The following is a 23,387-nucleotide window of genomic DNA, read 5'->3' on the forward strand; positions in this document are numbered from 1 at the left end:
AATAAATAAATAAAAAAAGAATTAAAAGAAGATCACAGACATGCTGACACACAAGGTCGCTACCCCAACAACTGGCTGACTCGCAGCACCTCGGAATACCCTGCAGCACCAAGCCACCACAGTAGACGCAGGGACCAGACCCAGCAGGCCCCAACCAAGACGGCCACCCGGAAGGGATGGACGGCGGGACCCAGGAGCTCCAGACACGCAGTCCGGATGCAGTAGCCTGAGGCGCCGACCCCCACCCGACAGGCAGGCCCAGAACGTACCCCCAGAAATATACATACATATATATATACATACACATAAACATACACATGTACACATACACACACATACACATGCATACACATACACATATATATACATACATACATACATACATACATACATACATACACACACACACATACACATACATATACACAGTTTGTCAGCCCCGACAACCACCACGCGCGCGCTGCCACCAGTCACAACATCAGCCACCCCCCTGCACCAGACCCAGCAGCCACGGGCGCCCACACCACAAACAAACGGCAGCAGAAACAGCAGCCACAACACCCACAGACAGCCAGCACCACCCAATCAAATCAAAGCGATCAAAAAATAAACCGCGACCGGCAACCACACGCCAACAGGATCACAGATACCAGCCAGCGCCAGCCCGCCAGCAAGCCCAAACGCCAACACGCAAACAAGAGACACCAACACCCCCCACCCCCCCCCCCCCCCGCCAAAAGACCCCACCACCCCAACCCAAACCCGCACAAACACACCACCGCCCAAACAACCGAGACACAGTATCCAGACCAGACACGGGCGCCGCGCCGCCACCACATCAGGTCGCCAACAGAGACCCCACAGCGCAAGGTCGGGCCACACGGGCACGGACCCCACCCAACAGGAAGCGAGACCCGCGCGACGCCACACACAAATAAAAAATAAAATAAAATAAATAAATATATATATACATATATACATACACATACATACACATACACATACATACATACATACACACATACACACATATATATATATATATATATACATACACATATATACACATTAAAAAAAATAAATAATAATAATAATAAATTAATAAAAGCCTGGCAGGCCACCAGAACGCAGTCCCCGGAATCCGCGCCGGCCGACGAGGCAATGAGGGGTGTGCCGAACCCCAACCCCCCCACATGCATGTGTACAAGGCCCCCAGAGTGTCTACTGTGTAGTTAAAATTAGGAGGTCAGCCATTACAGCCGACCTCCAGTCCCTATTGATGCGTGTACTGTAGCGTGAGTGAGATATGTATGCTTGTGGGAACTAATAATGCGATTAAAATTGGGGGACATCAAGGTCTTGGTGGGTCCCAACCAAGCCGAGCCCTCCAAATCCTAAGTGTCTAATATGCAGCTAAGATTGAGGGATGGCCGAGCAGGGGACAAGACAGGAGGACCGGAGCCCCATAGGAGGCATCCTCAACCCCCCGCCATGCCTCCCCGCAGGACAATCCCCCAAAGTCCTGTATTTGTGTGACTGTGTGTGCTATAAGTAGGAGGAGTAGAGGGCCCGGACATCCCCCCCAGTCCATGCGGCCGACAACCATCATCATCACTCTTTACTTACAAAACATTATAAAAGCATTATTATTTTTGGTATTTCTTCTTACCCAGTTAAATGGGTACCAAAGCAAGCAACCCATATATTCCTGATACTTCATAGTTTATTATGTTTATAGTTTTTCTTGCCCAAACTCTTGCGATTAATGCGAGACAAACCGACCAACAAACCCTTACATATATCTTATACGGTTGAAAAGGTCTCTTTTCCACTTATTGGAAATCTAAGAACACCGGAACGTTCCCCAAAGCGTAGAGGCGCTCACAAGTATTGCGAGATCTCGCCAAAGTATGGCGAGATCTCCCAATACTTTTTGCAAGATCTCCCAATACTTTTTGCGAGATCTCGCCATACTTTTTGCGAGATCTCGCAAAAGTTTTTTTTCCTATGTCAGTGAACCGGAAGTAAAACAGTCACAGCGATGGAGGAGCGGAAGCATGCGGGAGCCTACCCATCATCCGTGCTCTGTTGTGGGACCATAATACGATTTGATGTCTTTACATGTTTGGGCCAATAGTAAAATAGAAATCAACAAACTTCTCCCACGGATGACGGGTAGGCTCCTCCGTCTCTTTGTCTGTTTCACTTCCGGTTCATCATCGCGGTGTCTGTTTTACTTCCGGTTCACTGACATAGGGAAAAAAACAACTTTTTGCGAAATCTCGCAAAAATTATTGGGAGATTAGGGGCTCTGTAAAGATCAGTATTGGCGATACTAGCCCTGTATGTATGTGGTATTCATTGAAAGCCAATTGTAGTATTTGTGAAAATAGGGGGCAGATATTAGCAGGTTGGTAGAGTGGCCGTGCCAGCAACTTGAAGGTTCCAGGTTCGATCCCCGCTTCCACACTCCTACTCACTGCCGTCGTGTCCTTGGGCAAGACACTTTACCCACCTGCTCCCAGTGCCACCCACACTGGTTTAAAGGCCTACTGAAATTACATTTTTTTATTTAAACGGGGATAGCAGATCCATTCGTTGTGTCATACTTGATCATTTTGCGATATTGCCATATTTTTGCTGAAAGGATTTAGTAGAGAACGACGACGATAAAGATCGCAACTTTTGGTATCTGACAAAAAAAAAGCCTTGCCCTTACCGGAAGTAGCGTGACGTAGTCAGTTGAACATTTCCGCAAAGTTCCCTATTGTTTACAATGATGGCGGCCAGAAGTGAGAGCGATTCGGACCGGGAAAGCGACAATTTCCCCATTAATTTGAGCGAGGATGAAAGATTTGTGGATGAGGAAAGTGCAAGTGAAGGACTAGTGGGGAGTGGAAGCGATTCAGATAGGGAACAAGCTGTGAGAGGCGGGTTGGACCTGATATTCAGCTGGGAATGACTACAACAGTAAATAAACACAAGACATATATATACTCTATTAGCCACAACACAACCAGGCTTATATTTAATATGCCACAAATTAATCCCGCCAGGTGTTTGTTATGCTAGCTCCTAGCTCCTGGCTCCCGTCCATATAAGCCGCCAATACAATTCAAACACCTGCACAACACACACAATCACTCAGCCCGAAGGACCGTTCACCTAACCCAAGGTTAATAAAGCTTATATATTTACCCAAAGTTACGTACGTGACACGCACGTACGGGCAAGCGATCAAATGTTTGGAAGCGCAGCTGCGTACTCACGGTACCGCGTCTGCGTCTGTGTATCCAAATCAAAGTAATCCTGGTAAGAGTCTGTGTTGTCCCAGTTCTCTACAGGCGTCTGTGTATCGAAGTCAAAGTCCTCCTGGTTAGAGTCTCTGTTGTCTGAGTTCTTCGATCTTGACTGCATCTTTCGGGAATGTAAACAATGAAACACCCGCTGTGTTGTGTTGCTGACTTCCCTCGCAAAATACTCCGCTTCGCACCGACAACTTTCTTCTTTGCTTGCTCAGCTTCTTTCTCCATAATGCAATGAACAAATTGCAACAGATTCGCCAACACAGATGTCCAGAATCATGTGGAATTTTGCGATGAAAACTGACGACTTTAAGCTGGCCGCCGTGCTGGACTAAAATGTCCTGTCTAACTCGTGACGTCACATCCGCGGCGTCATCATACCAAGACGTTTTCAGCAGATATTTCGCGGGAAATTTAAAATTGCACTTTAGTAAACTAACTCGGCCGTATTGGCATGTGTTGCAATGTTAAGATTTCATCATTGATATATAAACTATCAGACTGCATGGTTGGTAGTAGTGGCTTTCAGTAGGCCTTTAAATTTAACTTAGATATCGGGTTTCACTATGTAAAAGCGCTTTAAGTCACTAGTGGTTAGAGTGTCCACCCTGAGAGCATATGTTTATCGTATTGTAAGATTTTCTGTTCAAATAAAGCCAACATTTAAATTTTTTCGTAGTTCCCTTTGTTTGGAAAAGTATCGATATACATTTTGGTACCGGTACCTAATTATTGGTATCGTAGTCCGTAAATGTTGACAACCTGTCTATGTCTACCAACCTACTCAGTGGCCTAGTGGTTAGAGTGTCCGCCCTGAGATCGGTAGCTCGGGAGTTCAAACCCCGGCCGAGTCATACCAAAGACTATAAAAATGGGACCCATTACCTCCCTGCTTGGCACTCAGCATCAAGGGTTGGAATTGGGGTTTAAATCACCAAAAATGATTCCCGGCCGCAGCCACCGCTGCTGCTCACTGCTCCCCCTCACCTCCCAGGGTGAACAAGGGTAATGGGTCAAATGCAGAGAATAATTTCGCCACACCTAATGTGTGTGTGACAATCATTGGTACTGACTTAGTGGCCACATGCGTGGACAGCACCTTTTAGCTCTTATTTCCAAAATTGTGTACACTACTGAATTGGGGTCTTACGGCCGCTTATGTGGACACTTATACTGCCATCTGGTGGTGTCAGAAGAGTGTAACACACAATGAACGTCAGCAAGACCAAGGAGATCATAGTGGATTTTAGGAGATGGGGGGCACGGAACTACAGTCCCCCCAGCATAGACGGGACGCCGGTCGAGAGAGTGACCAACTTGAAATACCTCGGAGTGACAATATCAGAAGACCTGTCCTGGACCACACACATAGACAACGTGGTGGAAAAAAGGCACGACAGCATCTCTACCTCCTCAGGAGACTCAGGAAGTTCAAGCTAAACCACAAGATCCTCAGAAACTTCTACTCATGCACAACAGAGAGTGTCATGACTGGAAACATCACCTCCTGGTTTGGGAATATATTTTGTATTTAGTGTATTAGATTCTGCAACTAGTGTTTGGATCCCACTGTACGCAATATCTAAAGAGCATGGAAAAAAAGCATTTCCCTTGTGGTGTACCCTGCATGTGACGAATAAAACTTTGAAACTTGAACTTGAAATGGAATTTGGAAAAAAAAAGTGTAAAAAATAAGAATTAGCATGTCACTAAACATGAAGTACACGTTTGTGTACTTATGGACTAAGTCAGTGGTTCTCAAATGGGGGTACGCGTACCCCTGGGGGTACTTGAAGGTATGCCAAGGGGTACGTGAGATTTTTTTTTAAATATTGTAAAAATAGCAACAATTCAAAAATCCTTTATAAATATATTTATTGAATAATACTTCAACAAAATATGAATGTAAGTTCATAAACTGAACATCAAATCAGGCTATTCCATTCATTACCATAAAGCCAGAGTTCCCCCCATGCCATGATGGTTTGACCCTCACTAAAATGTCTGTCAAAAAGAACTGTGAAAAGAAATGCAACAATGCAATATTCAATGTTGACAGCTAGATTTTCTGTGGACATGTTCCATAAATATTGATGTTAAAGATTTCTTTTTTTGTGAAGAAATGTTTAGAATTAAGTTCATGAATCCAGATGGATCTCTATTACAATCCCCAAAGAGGGCACTTTAAGTTGATGATTACTTCTATGTGTAGAAATCTTTATTTATAATTGAATCACTTGTTTATTTTTTCAACAAGTTTTTAGTTATTTTTATATCTTTTTTTCCAAATAGTTCAAGAAAGACCACAACAAATGAGCACTATTTTGCACGGTTATACAATTTAATAAATCAGAAACTGATGACATAGTGCTGTAGTTTACTTCTTTATCTCTTTTTTTTCAACCAAAAATGCTTTGCTCTGATTAGGGGGTACTTGAATTTAAAAAAAATTCACAGGGGGTACATCACTGAAAAAAGGTTGAGAACCACTGGACTAAGTACATCATATGAAAAGATGATTCTTAGTTGTTATTCTCATTAGGGTCCAATAAGCCCAAATAGCAAAGAGAAATAAAAAAAAGCATGTAAAAAAAACAGCTTGGGCCTTAGAGGTTAACTTTAACTTGAGAGAAAAGCGCTATATAAATATAATTAGTACGTGTGTGTGACAATCATTGGTACTTTAAAATCTTTAATCTTAATTCACTTCTTTCTGCTCCTTTTCATTCATGTTTGACTTTAATGTTATGTTGATTGATTTATTTTCATTGTATTCCTTTGTTAGATTTTTTTTTTTTTTCTTAATGAATGAAATGAACAAATGAGTCGAACGCCGCAGAATTGCCGGTCCGTCGCTTGCGTGAGGGAGCGCGCCCCCGCGGCCAACTTCCAACAACTGTGCGCGTCCCCGAGCGGCTGCTACTTAGCGCCTGGCGTCTCGCCTCTGCTCGATGAGCCTCGCGAATGTGTGTCTGTCAAGCTAACCAACGAAAGACGGACTACAGTCAGCCGCTGTCGATCCCCTCGCCTCGGACTCGCCCCTGCGTTCGCTACGGAATAAAGGATATTTCGTCCGAGGTAAGATGGCCGTGTTGTCGAGCGTGAAAACCGGAGGGGGGGGGGGCATGGGGTGGTTTCCCCCCAAGCGGGGAGTCCCGGCCAAAACAACAGCGGACGTTAGCTTCCCTTCATTAGCCGGATGCTAACGTTAGCGACGCGGTGTCGCTAACTTCTTGGCTTATTTCACCCGCTAACAGTGTCGTTTGCGGGTGTTCAAACTACCGTTTTTGCTGCTTTTGTTGGTACTTCCACTGAACGGTGCGTGGAAATATGGAGTTGTTCAGTGTCTGGGATACATGCTAAGCTAACGCTAGCCTATGCTAGGGCTACTCCTGCCCGTCACGGCAAGGCCTTGTGTGTCTGTAGCGCGGTGGCTAGCGTGGCAAACATCCGTGCTTTCGTTAAAAAATAATATTTATTTTACGTCCAATGTAGCGTCCAGTGTGTCGGGGAGAGTTGGTTGTGTGTGTGAGAGAAAATTGTGACTTGGTAGCGACGGTGGTTGCTGTGAGTGACCGGGCTCAAAGTGGAGGCTTGAATGTCAGCATTTAAAAAGACTATAACAGTATGTCACCTTTTTATTTAATCAGGTAATCGTTTTGGAGTCGATCGTGTGATTCGAATGTATCAAGTCAAATGAGATGCTCCAGTAAAGATGAACACACCTGTGGTCGTCGTTTTAATGCCGCTGTGTTGTTTTGACTGCATGACATTGACCTTGTTTGTCTAATCAAAAGTTGTTTTTGTCATTCATTTGTGCCAAAATAGGAAATGTTACCCCATTTTCTTCCAACTGTTGAGCAGGGTAAAAGTGTTGCCATAACAACACTGGCTGAGCCAAGCATCAACAGCAGTGCTTTAACACGGATAGAGGAGCGTTTTTGAGGGCAACTTTCGTAAACGAGTAAAGCGCATCGCAACGTGTTTTAACTGTCTTTTAGGTTATTCCTGTAATTGTTTAGGAACACAAGTTCTATATCACTTGTGACGTAGGCCCCTATGGGGTGTGGTGGTTTTGAAAGGCAGCATCGGGGTTGTCGATATGGCCAAACCCTTTGTATGGTTTGCATGGGAGAGTAGGGCTGCACGATTAATCGGCATAAAATCGACTTTGAGGTTTAAATTAGGGAAATTACCGTATTTTTCGGACTATAAGGCGCACTTAAAATCCTTTCATTTTCTCCAAAAATCGACAGTGCGCCTTATAACCCCGTGCGCCTAATGTACGGAATAATTCTGGTTGTGCTTACCGACCTCGAAACAATTTTATTTGGTACATGGTGTATTAAGGGACCAGTAGATGGTAGTCACACATAAGAGTTATGTGTCGACTGCAATATGACGCCAGTAAACAACTCTAAAACTGTATATGTTCCATTGAAAATAAAGAACATTATATTTACGTCAAATTACATCCATCAAATGTAGCGTCCAGTGTGTCGGGGAGAGTTGGTTGTGTGTGTGAGAGAAAATTGTGACTTGGTAGCGACGGTGGTTGCTGTGAGTGACCGGGCTCAAAGTGGAGGCTTGAATGTCAGCATTTAAAAAAGACTATAACAGTATGTCACCTTTTTGTTTAATCAGGTAATCGTTTTGGAGTCGATCGTGTGATTCGAATGAGATGCTCCAGTAAAGATGAACACACGTGGTCGTCGTTTTAATGCCGCTGTGTTGTTTTGACTGCATGACATTGACCTTGTTTGTCTAATCAAAAGTTGTTTTCGTCATTCATTTGTGCCAATACAGGGAGTTGTACCCTGTTTTCTTCCAACTGTTGAGCAGGGTAAAAGTGTTGCCATAACAACACTGACTGAGCCAAGCATCAACAGCAATACTTTAACACGGATAGAGGAGCGTTTTTGAGGGCAACTTTCGTAAACGACTAAAGCGCATCGCAACGTGTTTTAACTGTCTTTTAGGTTATTCCTGTAATTGTTTAAGAACACAAGTTCTACAAAACTTGTGATGTAGGCCCCTATGGGGTGTGGTGGTTTTGAAAGGCAGCATCTGGGTTGTCAATATGGCCAAACCTTTTTTATGTTTTTAAACTATGGAAGAGTATGTCTGCACGATGAATCGGCATGAAATCGACTTTGAGGTTTAAATTAGGGCAATTACCGTATTTTTCGGACTATAAGACTCACTTAAAATCCTTTCATTTTCTCCAAAAATCGACAGTGCGCCTAATGTACGAAATAATTCTGGTTGTACTTACCGACCTCGAAACAATTTTATTTGGTACATGGTGTAATAAGTGACCAGTAGATGGTAGTCACACATAAGAGTTATGTGTCGACTGCAATATGACGCCAGTAAACAACTCTAAAACTGTATATGTTCCATTGAAAATAAAGAACATTATATTTACGTCAAATTACATCCATCAAATGTAGCGTCCAGTGTGTCGGGGAGAGTTGGTTGTGTGTGTGAGAGAAAATTGTGACTTGGTAGCGACGGTGGTTGCTGTGAGTGACCGGGCTCAAAGTGGAGGCTTGAATGTCAGCATTTAAAAAAGACTATAACAGTATGTCACCTTTTTATTTAATCAGGTAATCGTTTTGGAGTCAATCGTGTGATTCAAATGAGATGCTCCAGTAAAGATGAACACACCTGTGGTCGTCGTTTTAATGCCGCTGTGTTGTTTTGACTGCATGACATTGACCTTGTTTGTCTAATCAAAAGTTGTTTTTGTCATTCATTTGTGCCAAAATAGGAAATGTTACCCCATTTTCTTCCGACTGCTGAGCAGGGTAAAAGTGTTGCCATAACAACACTGACTGAGCCAAGCATCAACAGCAGTGCTTTAACACGGATAGAGGAGCGTTTTTGAGGGCAACTTGCGAAAACGACTAAAGCGCATCGCAACGTGTTTTAACTGTCTTTTAGGTTATTCCTGTAATTGTTTAAGAACACAAGTTCTATAAAACTTGTGACGTAGGCCCCTATGGGGTGTGGTGGTTTTGGAAGGCAGCATCTGGGTTGTCAATATGGCCAAACCTTTTTTATGTTTTTAAACTATGGGAGAGTATGTCTGCACGATGAATCGGCATGAAATCGACTTTGAGGTTTAAATTAGGGCAATTACCGTATTTTTCGGACTATAAGGCTCACTTAAAATCCTTTCATTTTCTCCAAAAATCGACAGTGCGTCTAATGTACGAAATAATTCTGGTTGTACTTACCGACCTCGAAACAATTTTATTTGGTACATGGTGTAATAAGTGACCAGTAGATGGTAGTCACACATAAGAGTTGTGTCGACTGCAATATGACGCCAGTAAACAACTCTAAAACTGTATATGTTCCATTGAAAATAAAGAACATTATATTTTCGTCAAATTACAACCATCAAATGTAGCGTCCAGTGTGTCGGGGAGAGTTGGTTGTGTGTGTGAGAGAAAATTGTGACTTGGTAGCGACGGTGGTTGCTGTGAGTGACCGGGCTCAAAGTGGAGGCTTGAATGTCAGCATTTAAAAAAGACTATAACAGTATGTCACCTTTTTATTTAATCAGATAATCGTTTTGGAGTCGATCGTGTGATTCGAATGTATCAAGTCAAATGCCGCTGTGTTGTTTTGACTGCATGACATTGACCTTGTTTGTCTAATCAAAAGTTGTTTTTGTCATTCATTTGTGCCAATACAGGGAGTTCTACCCCGTTTTCTTCCAACTGTTGAGCAGGGTAAAAGTGTTGCCATAACAACACTTCATGAGCCAAGCATCAACAGCAGAGCTTTAACACGGATAGAGGAGCGTTTTTGAGGGCAACTTGTGAAAACGACTAAAGCGCATCGCAACATGTTTCAACTGTCTTTTAGGTTATTTTTGTAAATGTTTAAGAAGTGGAGCAACATAAGTTGTATATCACAAGTTGTTTCACTTGTGATGTAGGCCCCTATGGGGTGTAGTGGTTTTGAACGGCAGCGTCTGGTTGTCAATATGGCCAAACCCTTTTTATGGTTTGCATTTTTTTCAAACTGCACAATTAATCGGCATAAAATAGACATTGAGGTTTAAATTACCATATTTTCTGGACCATAGGGCGCACCGGATTATAAGGCACTGCCGATGAGCGGGTCAATTCAGGTCTATTTTCATACAAAAGGCGCTTTTAAAGGGGTCATATTATGATTTTTTTTCTAAATGTAAAACACTTCCTTGTGGTCTACATAACATGTAATGGTGGTTCTTTGGTCAAAATGTTGCATAGATGATGTTTTACAGATCATCTTCAATTCGCTTTCTGACAGTCACTTCAGGATGCGCCGTTTTGTGGGCGGTTTTATTTACGTGGCTCACCTTCGACAGCGTCTTCTCCCCGTCATCTTTGTTGTAGCGGTGTAGCGTGCAAGGACGGGAGTGGAAGAAGTGTCAAAAGATGGAACTAACTGTTTTAATGACATTCAGACTTTACTTCGGAGCAGCATCTTCTCATCCGTGGCTCACTGGTGCAACAACGCCGGAAATGTGTCCCGTGAAAAACCGTCCGACCGGAACTCTCTAATAACTAAAGTTCCTTGGGTGAATAATGTAAACTCACTACACTGATAGTTTTTAGCGCTTCCATAGCGAGACCTAAGTAATAACTTTACATTACTTTATATTAGAAATGGCACAGCAGAGGGTGAATGCCCCATAACAAGAAGATGGAGAAAAAGAAGAAGCTTACCGACTACGGCATCGGCACAGACTACAGTGGCGGACCTGTGCAAACTTTCAGGACTTATGCAGATCCCAAATACACATCAGCAGGTACTAGAAAGTAAGAAAAGTTGGTTTTGCATAATATTGTGAAACAAAACGCCAGATAATGTCTGCTAATGGGTGCCATTTTGCGGTCCTTATACACACACCATAGTAATACTTGTATCTCTGACTACGGTAGTCGTAATGGGCCGACAATCCATCAAGCGGTGCGGCTTCAAAGTCATACTAAAACATTTTGACAGATTTTTGAGCGCCGTTTGTAATGTTCTTTATTGTCAATGGAACATTTAAAGTTTTGGTGTTTACTGCCGTCGTATTGCAGTCAACATGTATCTTATGTGTGACTGCCATCTATTGGTCACACTTATTTCACCATGTACCAAATAAAATTGCTTCGAGGTTGGTAAGCACAACCAGAATTAAACCGTACATTAGGCACACCGGGTTATAAGGCGCACTGTCGATTTTTGAGAAAATTAAAGGATTTTAAGTGTGCCTTATAGTCCGAAAAATACGGTAGTGCAAATACGTAACTGCAAGAGGCTGAGGTTTTTTTTTTTTCTGCCGTCACCAGCATTTGAGTGACAGGCATGCCAATTGTTGAGCCTCGCGTTTGTTCGTCTCTCGCTGTAAACTTGGAGAAAGACGTCTCAAAATTATGATTACAAAGCCAAATGTCCCGTTGTGGTAATCTTTCAGCCTCTAATCAGGCGGACAATATGAAGCCATCAACACAGATGAACAAGAGAGAATGCTGTGATGAAAAGCTGATGTTCAATATTTAAATTTTACCTCACAGTAATAAGTTCATTTTATTTTTTGTTCGTTTATTGAGGATAATAAAGTTATTTACCTTCTACTTACAGTACTATTGTAAACAATTATACAGTAATGAGAAATAAAAGTTTATGTCCTTTTTAAATGGTTACTTTCATTATTATATATTATGATTAAATTACCTTATGATTACTGTGTAGTTTTTATGATTTATTCAGTTTGAGTATGATGTAGATCAAAGTTCTGAGTTTGTCTGCATAAAGCCAAATATATTTAAAAGCAAATTATTGCATATTGTAATGTGTGGCACCTTGAGACAAGAATGTGTTGATTGACAGTACAAAAGTAACATTTCTTCCTTCACTCTTTATTTTCACACTTTTATGCATTTTTATGTATAAAACATAATCATCGTGAATCGCAATCACAATTTCGGAGAGAAAAATCACAATTAAGTTTTGTTTTTTTCCAAAATCGTGCACCCCTATAGGGAACTTATCAGTCTATAGAATGTTCTTGCTGTTTGTGAAGTAGTTATTTTTCCATCCATAAGTGAAATGTGTCATTCGGAATTTTGAATTAAAAAAATATACTTTTTTAAATGGGGAAATTCTCAAGGATCAAATGCGATCCCACTTTTTTGATAGATGTCCTGTACACTCAAATGTAGTGTATCGGGTGTTAGCGTGGCCGTGCCAGCAATTTGAGGGTTCCAGGTTCAATACCATCTTCAGCCATCCTTGTCACGTCCGTTGTGTCCTTGGGCAAAACACTTCACCCTTCCTCCCGATGGGTCGTGGCTCTGGCCTTGCATGGCAGCTTTCGCCATCAGTGTGTGAATGTGGAAATAGTGTCATAGCGCTTTGAGGACCTTGAAGGTAGAAAAGCGCTATGAAAGTATAATCTATTTACTATTTTCTAAAGAATCGCCAACTGCTTATGTTTTGCGAATGTAGTAAAAGAACACTGTTTGCTGTAAGGCTGCACAATTAATCGAAATGACATCAAGGTTTAAATTAGTGCAATAAATAAATGCAAGAGGCTGAGGTTCAATAGCATTTGAGTTACAGCCATGTTTGCCAATCAGAATTGTTCAGCCTCGCGTTTGTTCGTCTCTCATTTCAAATGGGAAGAAACACATCTTACTTTGTGCATCGCTTTCAGCACCTGGGGGTGTTTATTTAACAGTGGAATTAACTGAACAGTCATTCACAATCTTTGTCTCGGCGAAGCAAGGGAGGTGCCGCCGTCCTCACACTCACCGTACAGAGAGCCTTGTGACTCGCTAGTGGGACGTGCCGCAAACCAATACAAATTAGGAGGAAAAAAATATGATTATAAAGCCAAAGGTCTCGTTGTGGGAATATTTCAGCTTCAAATCGGATGGGCGATATGAGCCCATCTACACAGATGAACAAATGAAAATGCCGTCGCGATCACGTGAAAGCAATAAACTAAAAGACAATGTCTAACCTCAAAATTTACTTGAAGATGTTAAATATCTATTTAGGTAAAATTTTTGCTTACAGAAATAAGCCCTTTTTTTTTGTTGGTTCATTTATTTAGGATAAAAGAAAAAGACAAAACAAAAAGCAAGGCCAGCAACACTCGTGTCCTTCTAATAATTTTAATATAAACTGGACAGGCGCTACCAAACAATGTCTTTTTGACAAGAAGTGATGCACTTAAATAGTCACAGCTGTGGTCAATCAATTGATATAATAAATCAAGAACAACTTCAAAAATAAAAGTGTAGTATCATAAGAAAATAAGTAACGCAATAAAAAATGCCAGGATAACAGTTATTTACCATCCAATTACAGTACAATTGTAAACAATTCTACAGTAATGAGAAATAAAATTTACAATCATTTTAAATGGTTACTTGCCTTACTATTATATATTATGATTACATCATAAACATTGTATAGTTTATCGGTTATTTCTTCAGTTAAAGAGCATTATGTAGATACAATTTCTGAGTCTGTCTGCATAAAAAAAATAATGTTTCGAAGTAAATTATTGTATATTGTAATGTGTGGCACCTTGAGACAAGAATATGTTCACTGTCTAAAAGTAACATGTCTTCTCTCACCTGTTATTTTTGCAGTTGTATGTATTTTCATGTATGAAATATAAAAATCCCAAATCGAATCGCAATTTTGGAGAGAGCAATCGCAATTAGTTTTTTTCTCAGTCGTGCAGCCCTAGATGGCAGTGTTGGTAGGTCTCAGACACATTAATTACTTTGTTTTACCTTGCAATTTGTTGAGGTGCTTCACCAGTTTAAATTAGCATATTTCCTTGTCCAAATGAGTCAACATCTTGCATCCTTGCGCCTTTTTTCTATTCCATGCATGATCATTTTCTCTTTTGGTGTTGCAGACCACAACAAAAGATGATGCATAATGACTACTGTTTCAACTTATTATTAGCTAACTTCATTACACTTGTCAGATGGGCATTAAGTCTTGGGCAAAGTATAGCATGGTGGAAACCTGAGATCATGGTTCACAACTGACGGAGAAACACAATTTGCAGCCCTACTGAGTGATCGGTTGTCATTCTAATATGAGAAATGTGATATAATCAAAAATGTAGCTCGCTGTCACAAGTTCTACCGTTTGACACAGCTTCTTTAAAAAATGATAGCAATGTATTATGCGCAGATGCTGTGTATGCAAGGTGCTCAGATGTCCTAACATAGCCTATTTAGTGACCTCTTCTGCCCTATTGATTGTGGGCTTTCTCATCATTCTTCTCCAGTCATCCAGTCAGTCTTTTCTCATTTTAATTTGTTGCCCATCTGAGTTGGATCCAGTTCATGGCTAGAAGTGTCTTAAAAGTACTGTTGTAATATAAATGATGTCACTTTAGAAACATTTCGGTTGGCCAATTTACATTTGTCAGTTGCTGTAAATGTTTACACAGTGTTGGCGCTAGGAATTTTCAAAATGATGTCATAAAAATGGGGTCCCACTCTTTTGTAACAGTTTTGAAAACAAATGATAAATGTATGCATTATCCTGTTATATCTCACATTCTATATTGTGTTTTGGAAAAAGGTTGTCATAAACGTTACTTAATTCATAAAAAAAAAAATAATATAAAAGAAGACATTTTTTTATGCATACGTAAATGTATTAAATTATAAACATTCATTCACTTTCTTCTTTCCTTCATGGATCTAAACTTTACAGCTGCCGGTAGTTTTTTCTATATTTATAAGTTGTAGGTGTATTTATTTCAGTATAAAAGGGTAAAATGTTTTTCGCTTCTGTCATGAAATGATGATGATGGTGTGCCAGGGCATGCATACATTATTTAACGCTTAAATCTCTAGAGCAGTGGTTCTTAACCTTGTTGGAGGTACCGAACCCCACCAGTTTAATATGCGCATTCACCGAACCCTTTAGTGAAAAATAAAAAAAAAAAAATTTTTTTTCAAATTCAAGACAGAGTTATGTTTTTGGTAACACTTTAGTATGGGGAACATATTCTAAGTTACAAAGACTTATTTTAGAGTTATTTGGTTAGGGTCAGGGTTATAATAGGCCATGCCGAATAAGGCATTAATAAGTACTTAATAATGACTAGTTAAGAGCCAATATGTTACTTATTTGCATGTTAATAAGCAACTAATTAATGGTGAATATGTTCCCCATACTAAAGTGTTACCATGTTTTTTTTACTGGTGCATAAAATGAACCGTGCAAGAACATCACTTTGTTCAAACAACAAAACCAACACAGTCCATAAACTCACAACAAATGACACCTGCAACTCAGTCCGACTTCTGCTGTTGCCATATCTGTAATACGCCGATAGGGAGAAGTTTGTATTTACACGATGAGTCGGGTGTGTCTTGACCTCCACCGAACCCCTGAGGCCGACTCACCGAACCCCTAGGGTTCTAACGAACCCAGGTTAAGAACCACTGCTCTAGAGTCTACTACATCAACTTCAGATCTATCCATCAATTCTAAGTTGTTTTGTTTTTTTGTGTTTACTGCCCTTTTTGTCAAAGAAAACATTTTTTTTATGGCAAGTATGCAAAATTTTCCACAAAAAATATTTTTCAATGTGGAATATTTCATGTGAAGTAGTCAGAGCCTTGGATAGGTCAATAATTCATAAACACATTGATTTTAATTCAATATGTTTTGAGCAATGACAGTTTTAAAGAAAAAAACAGCTTTGTTTTATTAGTCAACATTGCAACTGTTTGTAAATTATGTTTCACCTGTAAGCTTTTTTATTCCACTTTTGTTTTTGTTTTTTTTAATAGTAATTTTACAATATGCCGTGGGCCTTTAAAACATTAGCTGCGGGCCGCAAATGGCTTCCGGGCCACACTTTTGACACCACTGCTATAGATAATAAAAAATGAAATCTGATAAGTCTATCTATTAAAAAGCAGAGCCTGGCGACGCATGCGCGTTTATCATAATGCACAGTCAGCATCTCTGCTTCAGTAAACAATGACGGTGATTAAGTCAGCGATGCGAGCAACACTTGCTGACTCCTTTTGAACACCCCTCAAACATTAACTCTTCAAAAGGCAAATATTTGCCTCGTTTGTTAACCTGCAAAATATGTTTTTGGGGTGGAGGAGTCTGGTTGGGTGCTGTTTAGCTTGAAGCTAACAGCTAGCCTGTCTCCATCCTCGAATGTCGCTTCAGCGGGAGATAAAATTGAAGTTTCCATGGACTCACAAAGACTAAAACAACTAATTTACTGGAGACATGGCACAGGATGAAGTTAAAAAGGTTGACTTTACACTCACCTTAGTGTTTACCATGAAGTCTTTCTTTGACAGCCCCTCGCGGTAAAGTTGTCCGAGTGCAAACTGAGGCAGTAAATGATAAAACTTTCGGCGAATCAAAATTTGCAACCAATGAAAACACAATAAACGGGGACGGAAATTTGACCTGGCAAATATAAACAAAACAAAACACCGGCGGAAAGCAATAAAAGATAAAATAAATAAAAAGAAGCGGGCGGTAAAAAAATAAATAAAACCAACTTCCGGAATTGCGCGTCCTTCCTGATTTGCATGCGTAAAAAGACACACAAAGTGTGTTAACGCCAACACTGGATATGTTCTCCGTTCCAACAGTATTACAAATCTGATTTAAAAAGCTGCTGGAAATAGAGTTGTTGTATGAGCTTCCCTGTCACAACTACTTTGCACAATAAACACTGCCACAACAAATGTGTACACAATCTGAAAGGTTGTTTAGCTGCAGTAGCAACATTGTCACCTGCCACACAGAATGCTTGAAGCAGTTGACAGCTTGGTGATCCTGGCTAAAATCTTTGAGGGAACAAACATGCTTATGTCTTTATTATAATGTTTACCTAAAAAAAAAACACTGTTAAAGGTAAACTATTTTCAAATTGCTGCTGACGTTTAAACATTTCCTTTTTAAACCAGGCACTTTATTTCCATCTACTGTATCAATTTTCTACCGCTCGTCCCTCTCGGGGTCGCTGGGTTGGCTAGAGCCTATCCCAGCTGCATTCGGGAGGAAGGCGGGGTACTCCCTGGACAAGTTGCCACCTCATCACAGGGCCAACAGAGACAACATTCACACTCACATTCACACATTAGGGCCAATTTAGTGTTGCCAATCAACCTATCCCCAGGTGCATGTCTTTGGAGGTGAGAAGAAGCCCGAGTAAACGAAGGGAACCCACGCAGTCACGGGGAGAACATGCAACTCCACGCAGAAAGACCCCAGGCCCCGGGATCAAACCCAGGACCTTCGTATTGTGACGCACACGCACTAACCGCTGCTACACCGTACTGCACTTTATTTCATATTTAGTTTTTTTGTGTTTTTGTTAGCTGAATAATTAAGTACAAGTAAATGTTTTAAAATAAGTATGTTTTACTTTTTCTAATTAATTTAAAAGGGGCAGCACGATGGACCAGGGGTTAGTACGTGTGCCTCACAATATAAAGGTTCGATCCCCGGGCCCGGGGTCTTTCTGTGTGGAGTTTGCATGTTCTCCCCGTGACTGCGTGTGTTCCCTCCAGGTACTCTGGCTTCCTCCCACCTCCAAAAACATGCACCTGGGGATAGGTTGATTGGCAACATTAAATTGGCCCTAGTGTGTGAATGTGAGTGTGAATGTTGTCTGTCTATCTGTGTTGGCCCTGCGATGAGGTGGCGACTTGTCCAGGGTTTACCCCGCCTTCCGCCCGTGTGCAGCTGGGAAAGGCTGCAGCAACTCCCTGTGACCCCGTAAGGGACAAGCGGTAGAAAATGGATGGATGGATGGATAATTGATTTAAAGGCGTTTTATTTTTTCTTATCCCAAAAGATCTCGTAAAGGGGAGTTGCGCTTTTTTTAATTATTTATTTATTTATTTATTTTTTATTTTTTGCATATAGTTCAGTCATTCTAACTAGTAAATAAAAGTAATCTTACAATGGAGCAAATGGGAGGTTCTCTATTCTACCCTTAAAACCAAATAAATAACAATCAAAAAACTGCCAACAATACTCCATTTACATTTCGTTACCCGAATCTTACGGTAAACGGATGACGAGCGAATGAGTGAAAAAAACACGTCAACTAGAAGTTACGGATCTTAACATGTTTGCTACTTCTTTGACATATCGCTATTATGCCCTAATCAATAATCACCAAACTCGACAAAAAATAAGGCAAATGGTTTGCGTATCAGCGGCCGGAGTCACAGGACTGGCCAATATAATGAAATCCAGTGTTAAAAGCAGAATATCACATAAAAATTGACATACATGTGGGTGAAATGCTGTAATTGTGAAGAGAAGGAACATTTGTTTGGGAAAACGTGTTCGGTGAGTCTCATTCATCCCCTAAATATCCCCGTCCTTAACAATGTCAAGGCGGTCACTTGAAACGGCAACTGAACTACGCAGCTAAAACTATCAGGAACAATCCATACACCCACTAAACATCTCATTTGCTTGTTGTTGTGAACTACATCATCGATATAAGATCAACTTACAAATACGACAGCTGTCGCAACGCCACCACGCATCATGCTGAGAACAGCAGCACACTCCCCCCGCCCCCCCTTCACATTAATAACGTGGTGTGCCACATCCGGTGTGACTGCGCTAACAACTTAAAGGTTGCAAAAAAGTACCTTACACAAGCATAATGAACTTAAAGCACATATTGATACATTTACACAATTTGTATGCTTTAACCTAAAATACTGGTCAAAATTGTCCAAAGATATATAGCACCAATAAATGTAAGAGATTTTGCATTTAGTTAACAAACATTTTATAACATTTTATTTGACACCAAAAGCACATACTTTATGGTGGTGAAATAAGTGTGAAAGGTAAAAATTGAACTAAGAACAATTGCAACAGAAAAAACAAATTTAGTTTTTTTATATTGCTATTTAGATTTATTGTTTTTACTATTTTACTTGTTGGAATTTATTCGTTACTAACTTGTATCCTTTTTATTTTTTAAAAACTATATTTAAAGTTGAGGTTTGGTTGTACAATAAAAAATTGTTTTCAAATTAATTGTGATTACAATATCAATCAAAAATAATTGTTATTTCTTATTTTTTGCCATAATCATCCAGCCATAGGTCATATTAGAGGTGGGCCCACCTCACGATTATGATTCAGGAACTACCATTAAATGATAAATGGGTTATACTTGTATAGCGCTTTTCTACCTTCAAGGTACTCAAAGCGCTTTGACAGTATTTCCACATCCACACACTGATGGCGGGAGCTGCCATGCAAGGCGCTAACGAGCACCCATCAGGAGCAAGGGTGAAGTGTCTTGCCCAAGGACACAACGGATGTGACCAGGATGGTAGAAGGTGGGGATTGAACCCCAGTAACCAGCAACCCTCCGATTGCTGGCACGGCCACTCTACCAACTTCCCCCACTAAACATTCAATTATAAATCGATTATTGATGCATTTTTAATTCATGAATATTGACAGTTTTACATTTATTTTTGTTCACTAAGTGTTTATCACTTGCAATATTATGTGATGAGAAAAAAAGCTTAATTTAATCACTGTAGTATCGACTAAACACGGCTCTTGTACTTGATATTGTTAAAGTCGATACTGTGTAGACTAGAGGTGTCAATTTTTATTTGTGACAATTTTTAATCAATTTTTATAAATATCTTAAATCATCTTCTTTTTTTCCCCCTCAATCTGTCCTGCCCAGCCACTCAGGCAAATCATATTGTTGATGTAGATGCCCATATTTGCTGTACAGATTTACTTTAGAAAATAGAACTTCTCTTGTTGCCTTATTTTTTGTATTTGACTTTATTAAATGTTTGGGAAGCATTTTATTAAACAACCAGTTTTTAGAAATTGATCAGAGCTGTTTGACTACATTCCTCCATGAAATAGATAATCAGAACTGGCATCTGATGTTATTAAAGTATATATTTTGAATCGATTATGAATCTAATCATTACCCCCAAAAATTGAATCAAATCATGTGGTCCCCAAAAATTCACAGCCCTAGTTACCGTTGACTGTGAGCTATTGTCCTCTTAAGGTGTGTAGTGAAGTATGATTAGCTATTCCACGTCCTGCAGGGATGATACTTGTAAAGAAACAGTTTATTTGTTGCCATGATTTAGAAGTAGCTAAAACACTACGGAGAGACGTAAGCCGCTAGCTATGTTGTAAAGTACCGCTTGCAGAGCAGTGCTTCAGTGTTTACGGCTCCATCTTTATCGTTGGGTTTAAATACGTCCACTCTCCATCTTCTGTTTTGACACCGTTTCTGCTTGCAAGTGCTGCGTGTGCGTGTATTGACTAACATGCGCTCGTATGCCAGCATTGTCACTGCTTCATACAAACCATATATAGGACATATGTCTTTGGGCATATCAAATATTATTGTGTCCTTTTATTTTGGCATGTCTTTGAAAGGTGGATAGATACGGGGTCCCTTGATGCACCGTTGGTGTTACAGTTGTGTTATTTTGGTCAGCACTACTTTTGTAGCTGTTTGTCAGAACTTTCCGCCGGTGGCGGGCGGTCTGTTCTGTTAGCAACTAGCTTTACAGCCTGGACAAACGATTGCGGTTGAAAAAGGAAAAAGTCTTCCATCTATTTTTTACCGCTTGTCCCTTTTGGGGTCACGTGGGGTGCTGGAGCCTATCTCAGCTGCAATCGGTGGGAAGGCGGGGTACGCCCTGAACAAGTCGCCACCTCATCACATCTTGTTACTGCTTAATGCGTCTCCGCAACTTAATGATTTCTTTGGATGTGCACACCAACGCAGCTTGGCCGTGCAACTCGTTGTGCTGTTTTGTTGTTGGTTCATCTGCACGGGAGCGCTGCAGGGTTTCAAGAAACGTGCCTAGAGCACGGCGAGGCGTGGGGTCGTGTTCCGGGGTTAAAATGTGTGCCTGTGGGTAACTCTACAGGAGCCGAGGACACCGATGTAGTAATGCATTTATTTTCCTAATATTTTCGGGAGCTACTAGCTGATCTATTCTCAATGTCTTGTCAATCACTTATATTCTCTTTCACATTAGTCCAAAGTCTATTGGTCGCCTCCTGGTGGTTGGCTGACTGTTGGTTGTGAACGTGCTTGGTTTGAAATGCAGCGGAGCCTGATGATCACACATTTAATTGTAACTGCCAAAACTGTGATCACGCTTATTAGCCCTAGTTCTAATCTTTTTATGGCTGTTAAGTAGAGGAGACACTGACATCAGGGTGGATTTACATTAGCTTTTTTTCCGACTCGCTTGCGTAAAGCACTTGCTCAATATACTTAACATGTAAGCAAATACCCCACCGTGTCAATTCCAGTCCAAAAATTGCAATTTCTTCAGAATCAAAATACAGTACAGGCCAAAAGTTTGGAGACACCTTCTTATTTCAATGCTTTTTCTGTATTTTCATGGCTATTTACATTGTAGATTGTCGCTGAAGACATCAAAACGATGACCCCTGTGAAGTGAACCCTTTCAGGTGACTACCTCCTGAAGCTCATCGAGAGAATGCCAAGAGTGTGCAAAACAGTAATCAGAGCAAAGAGTGTCTATTTTGAAGAAACTAGAATACAAAACATGTTTTCAGTTATTTCACCTTTTTTTTGGTAAGTACATAACTCCACATGTGTTCATTTATAGTTTTGAGGCCTTCAGTGACAATCTACAATGTAAATAGTCATGAAAATAAAGAAAACCCGATGAATAAGAAGGTGTGTTCAAACTTTTGGCCTGTATATATTCATTTATTACGTATAGAATAAGGTAGAAAATGGATGGATGGATGGATAGCCTATTAGCGCACTATTTATTGACCAGTGAAGCACAGAAAATTCGGCCGTCAAAAAAATACTTTGCTTACTGAAATCGGATGTTGTGATGAAGTATCCACCTGTGCTGGTGGGTTGTGTTTTCCCGCACATACGAATGACATAGTTCGCTCAAAGCTGACGAAAAAAGTGGAACACATTAGTAAAATAAGTGATTGTAGACCATGTCAACTATTTTTGCCTCTGCTTTAACCCATATAGTGTTTTTTGTGCTACTCGTAGTGACCAAATACCCTTACCCAAAATCAGATGTAAGCGTTGAAATACTTAGACCATGTCCACACAAACATGTATACTTTGAAAACTCAGTGTTTGATGCCTTTTGGCCTTTTGTCCACACGTAAATACATATTTTTGTCTTTAAAAATGTGCAGTTTTAAATACGCTAGCCAGGGTGAAGCGTTTCAAAATTCTTGTCCCCGGGGTGTAGGTAGACCGCTTAAACGCAGAGTGGCTTGTCCTCTTCTGATGACGTTACAGTTGTGCGCTGTCGTTGCAAGTACATTGGTAAACAGGACTGTCTTGCTGGCTTTAAACAATAAGATGATGTATCGTATGTTTAACCGTAAACATACAATTAACCTTTACATTGCTCAAAAGATGTGTCAACCTGCACTTTAAAGGATGCTGCAATTGCTGCACTGTCAATTAATGTTCAGCACTCCAATGACAGTCAGCTGCTTTGGGTAAGATCCCTGTCGAACCTCCAAGCTGATGGGACAACATTGACAAGCAAGACTTTTTGTTTTGTGTCATTAGAAAGGTCTGACATTAACTCATGTTATCAACCCTTATTTAACAACAGAAAACCAAGTTACTGGGTTGGTTTCATTTCATGCAGTCGCTTATTAAGAGGCGTGATGCCAGTAAGTCAGCAGTGGCTGCTTTGCTGGTCTTCTGATTGGACAAAATGTGCATGACCGCGGAGACTATGGGTGCAACAGTACAGGTAACCTACAGTACGGTCCATACCTCCATTTTTGGGCCGTGGTTTTCGGGTCATTTTCTGTATGTTTTTTTTTGGGTGTAAAGAGAAGCACTTTTTTTCCTCTCAAAGTTATTTTGTTATTTTGCTTGTCATTAAACTGTATTTTGCAGTAAACAAAGTATCACTAGTGTACTGAATATTAAAATACTTTTCAGTAAAGTTAACAGTTTTTGATCAGTGTTTGTCACCAGTGGTTTGGCAAACGACAAGCAGT

The 23,387-nt window shown here is 40.5% G+C and overlaps 1 protein-coding gene across 3 annotated transcripts in view; it reads left to right on the forward strand.

Moving 5' to 3' along the window:
• siah1 (siah E3 ubiquitin protein ligase 1) overlaps nucleotides 1-23,387 on the forward strand; it is an 84,103-nt gene that overhangs the window by 33,234 nt on the left and 27,482 nt on the right. Inside the window, exons 1-2 of one of the 3 annotated variants that reach the window (XM_062036115.1) lie at nucleotides 10,779-10,887; nucleotides 10,974-11,118. The exons of 1 other annotated variant lie outside the window; for it this stretch is intronic. In XM_062036115.1, coding sequence (XP_061892099.1) covers nucleotides 10,995-11,118 — 124 coding nt within the window. In that variant the 5' untranslated portion in view covers nucleotides 10,779-10,887; nucleotides 10,974-10,994. Of the gene's footprint in view, nucleotides 1-6,154; nucleotides 6,384-10,778; nucleotides 10,888-10,973; nucleotides 11,119-23,387 lie in introns of those variants that run through there. One more of the 3 variants, XM_062036116.1, reaches the window with a different exon arrangement.

This window comes from Entelurus aequoreus, linkage group LG24 (assembly GCF_033978785.1).
Source record: "Entelurus aequoreus isolate RoL-2023_Sb linkage group LG24, RoL_Eaeq_v1.1, whole genome shotgun sequence".
Lineage (NCBI taxonomy): Eukaryota > Metazoa > Chordata > Actinopteri > Syngnathiformes > Syngnathidae > Entelurus > Entelurus aequoreus.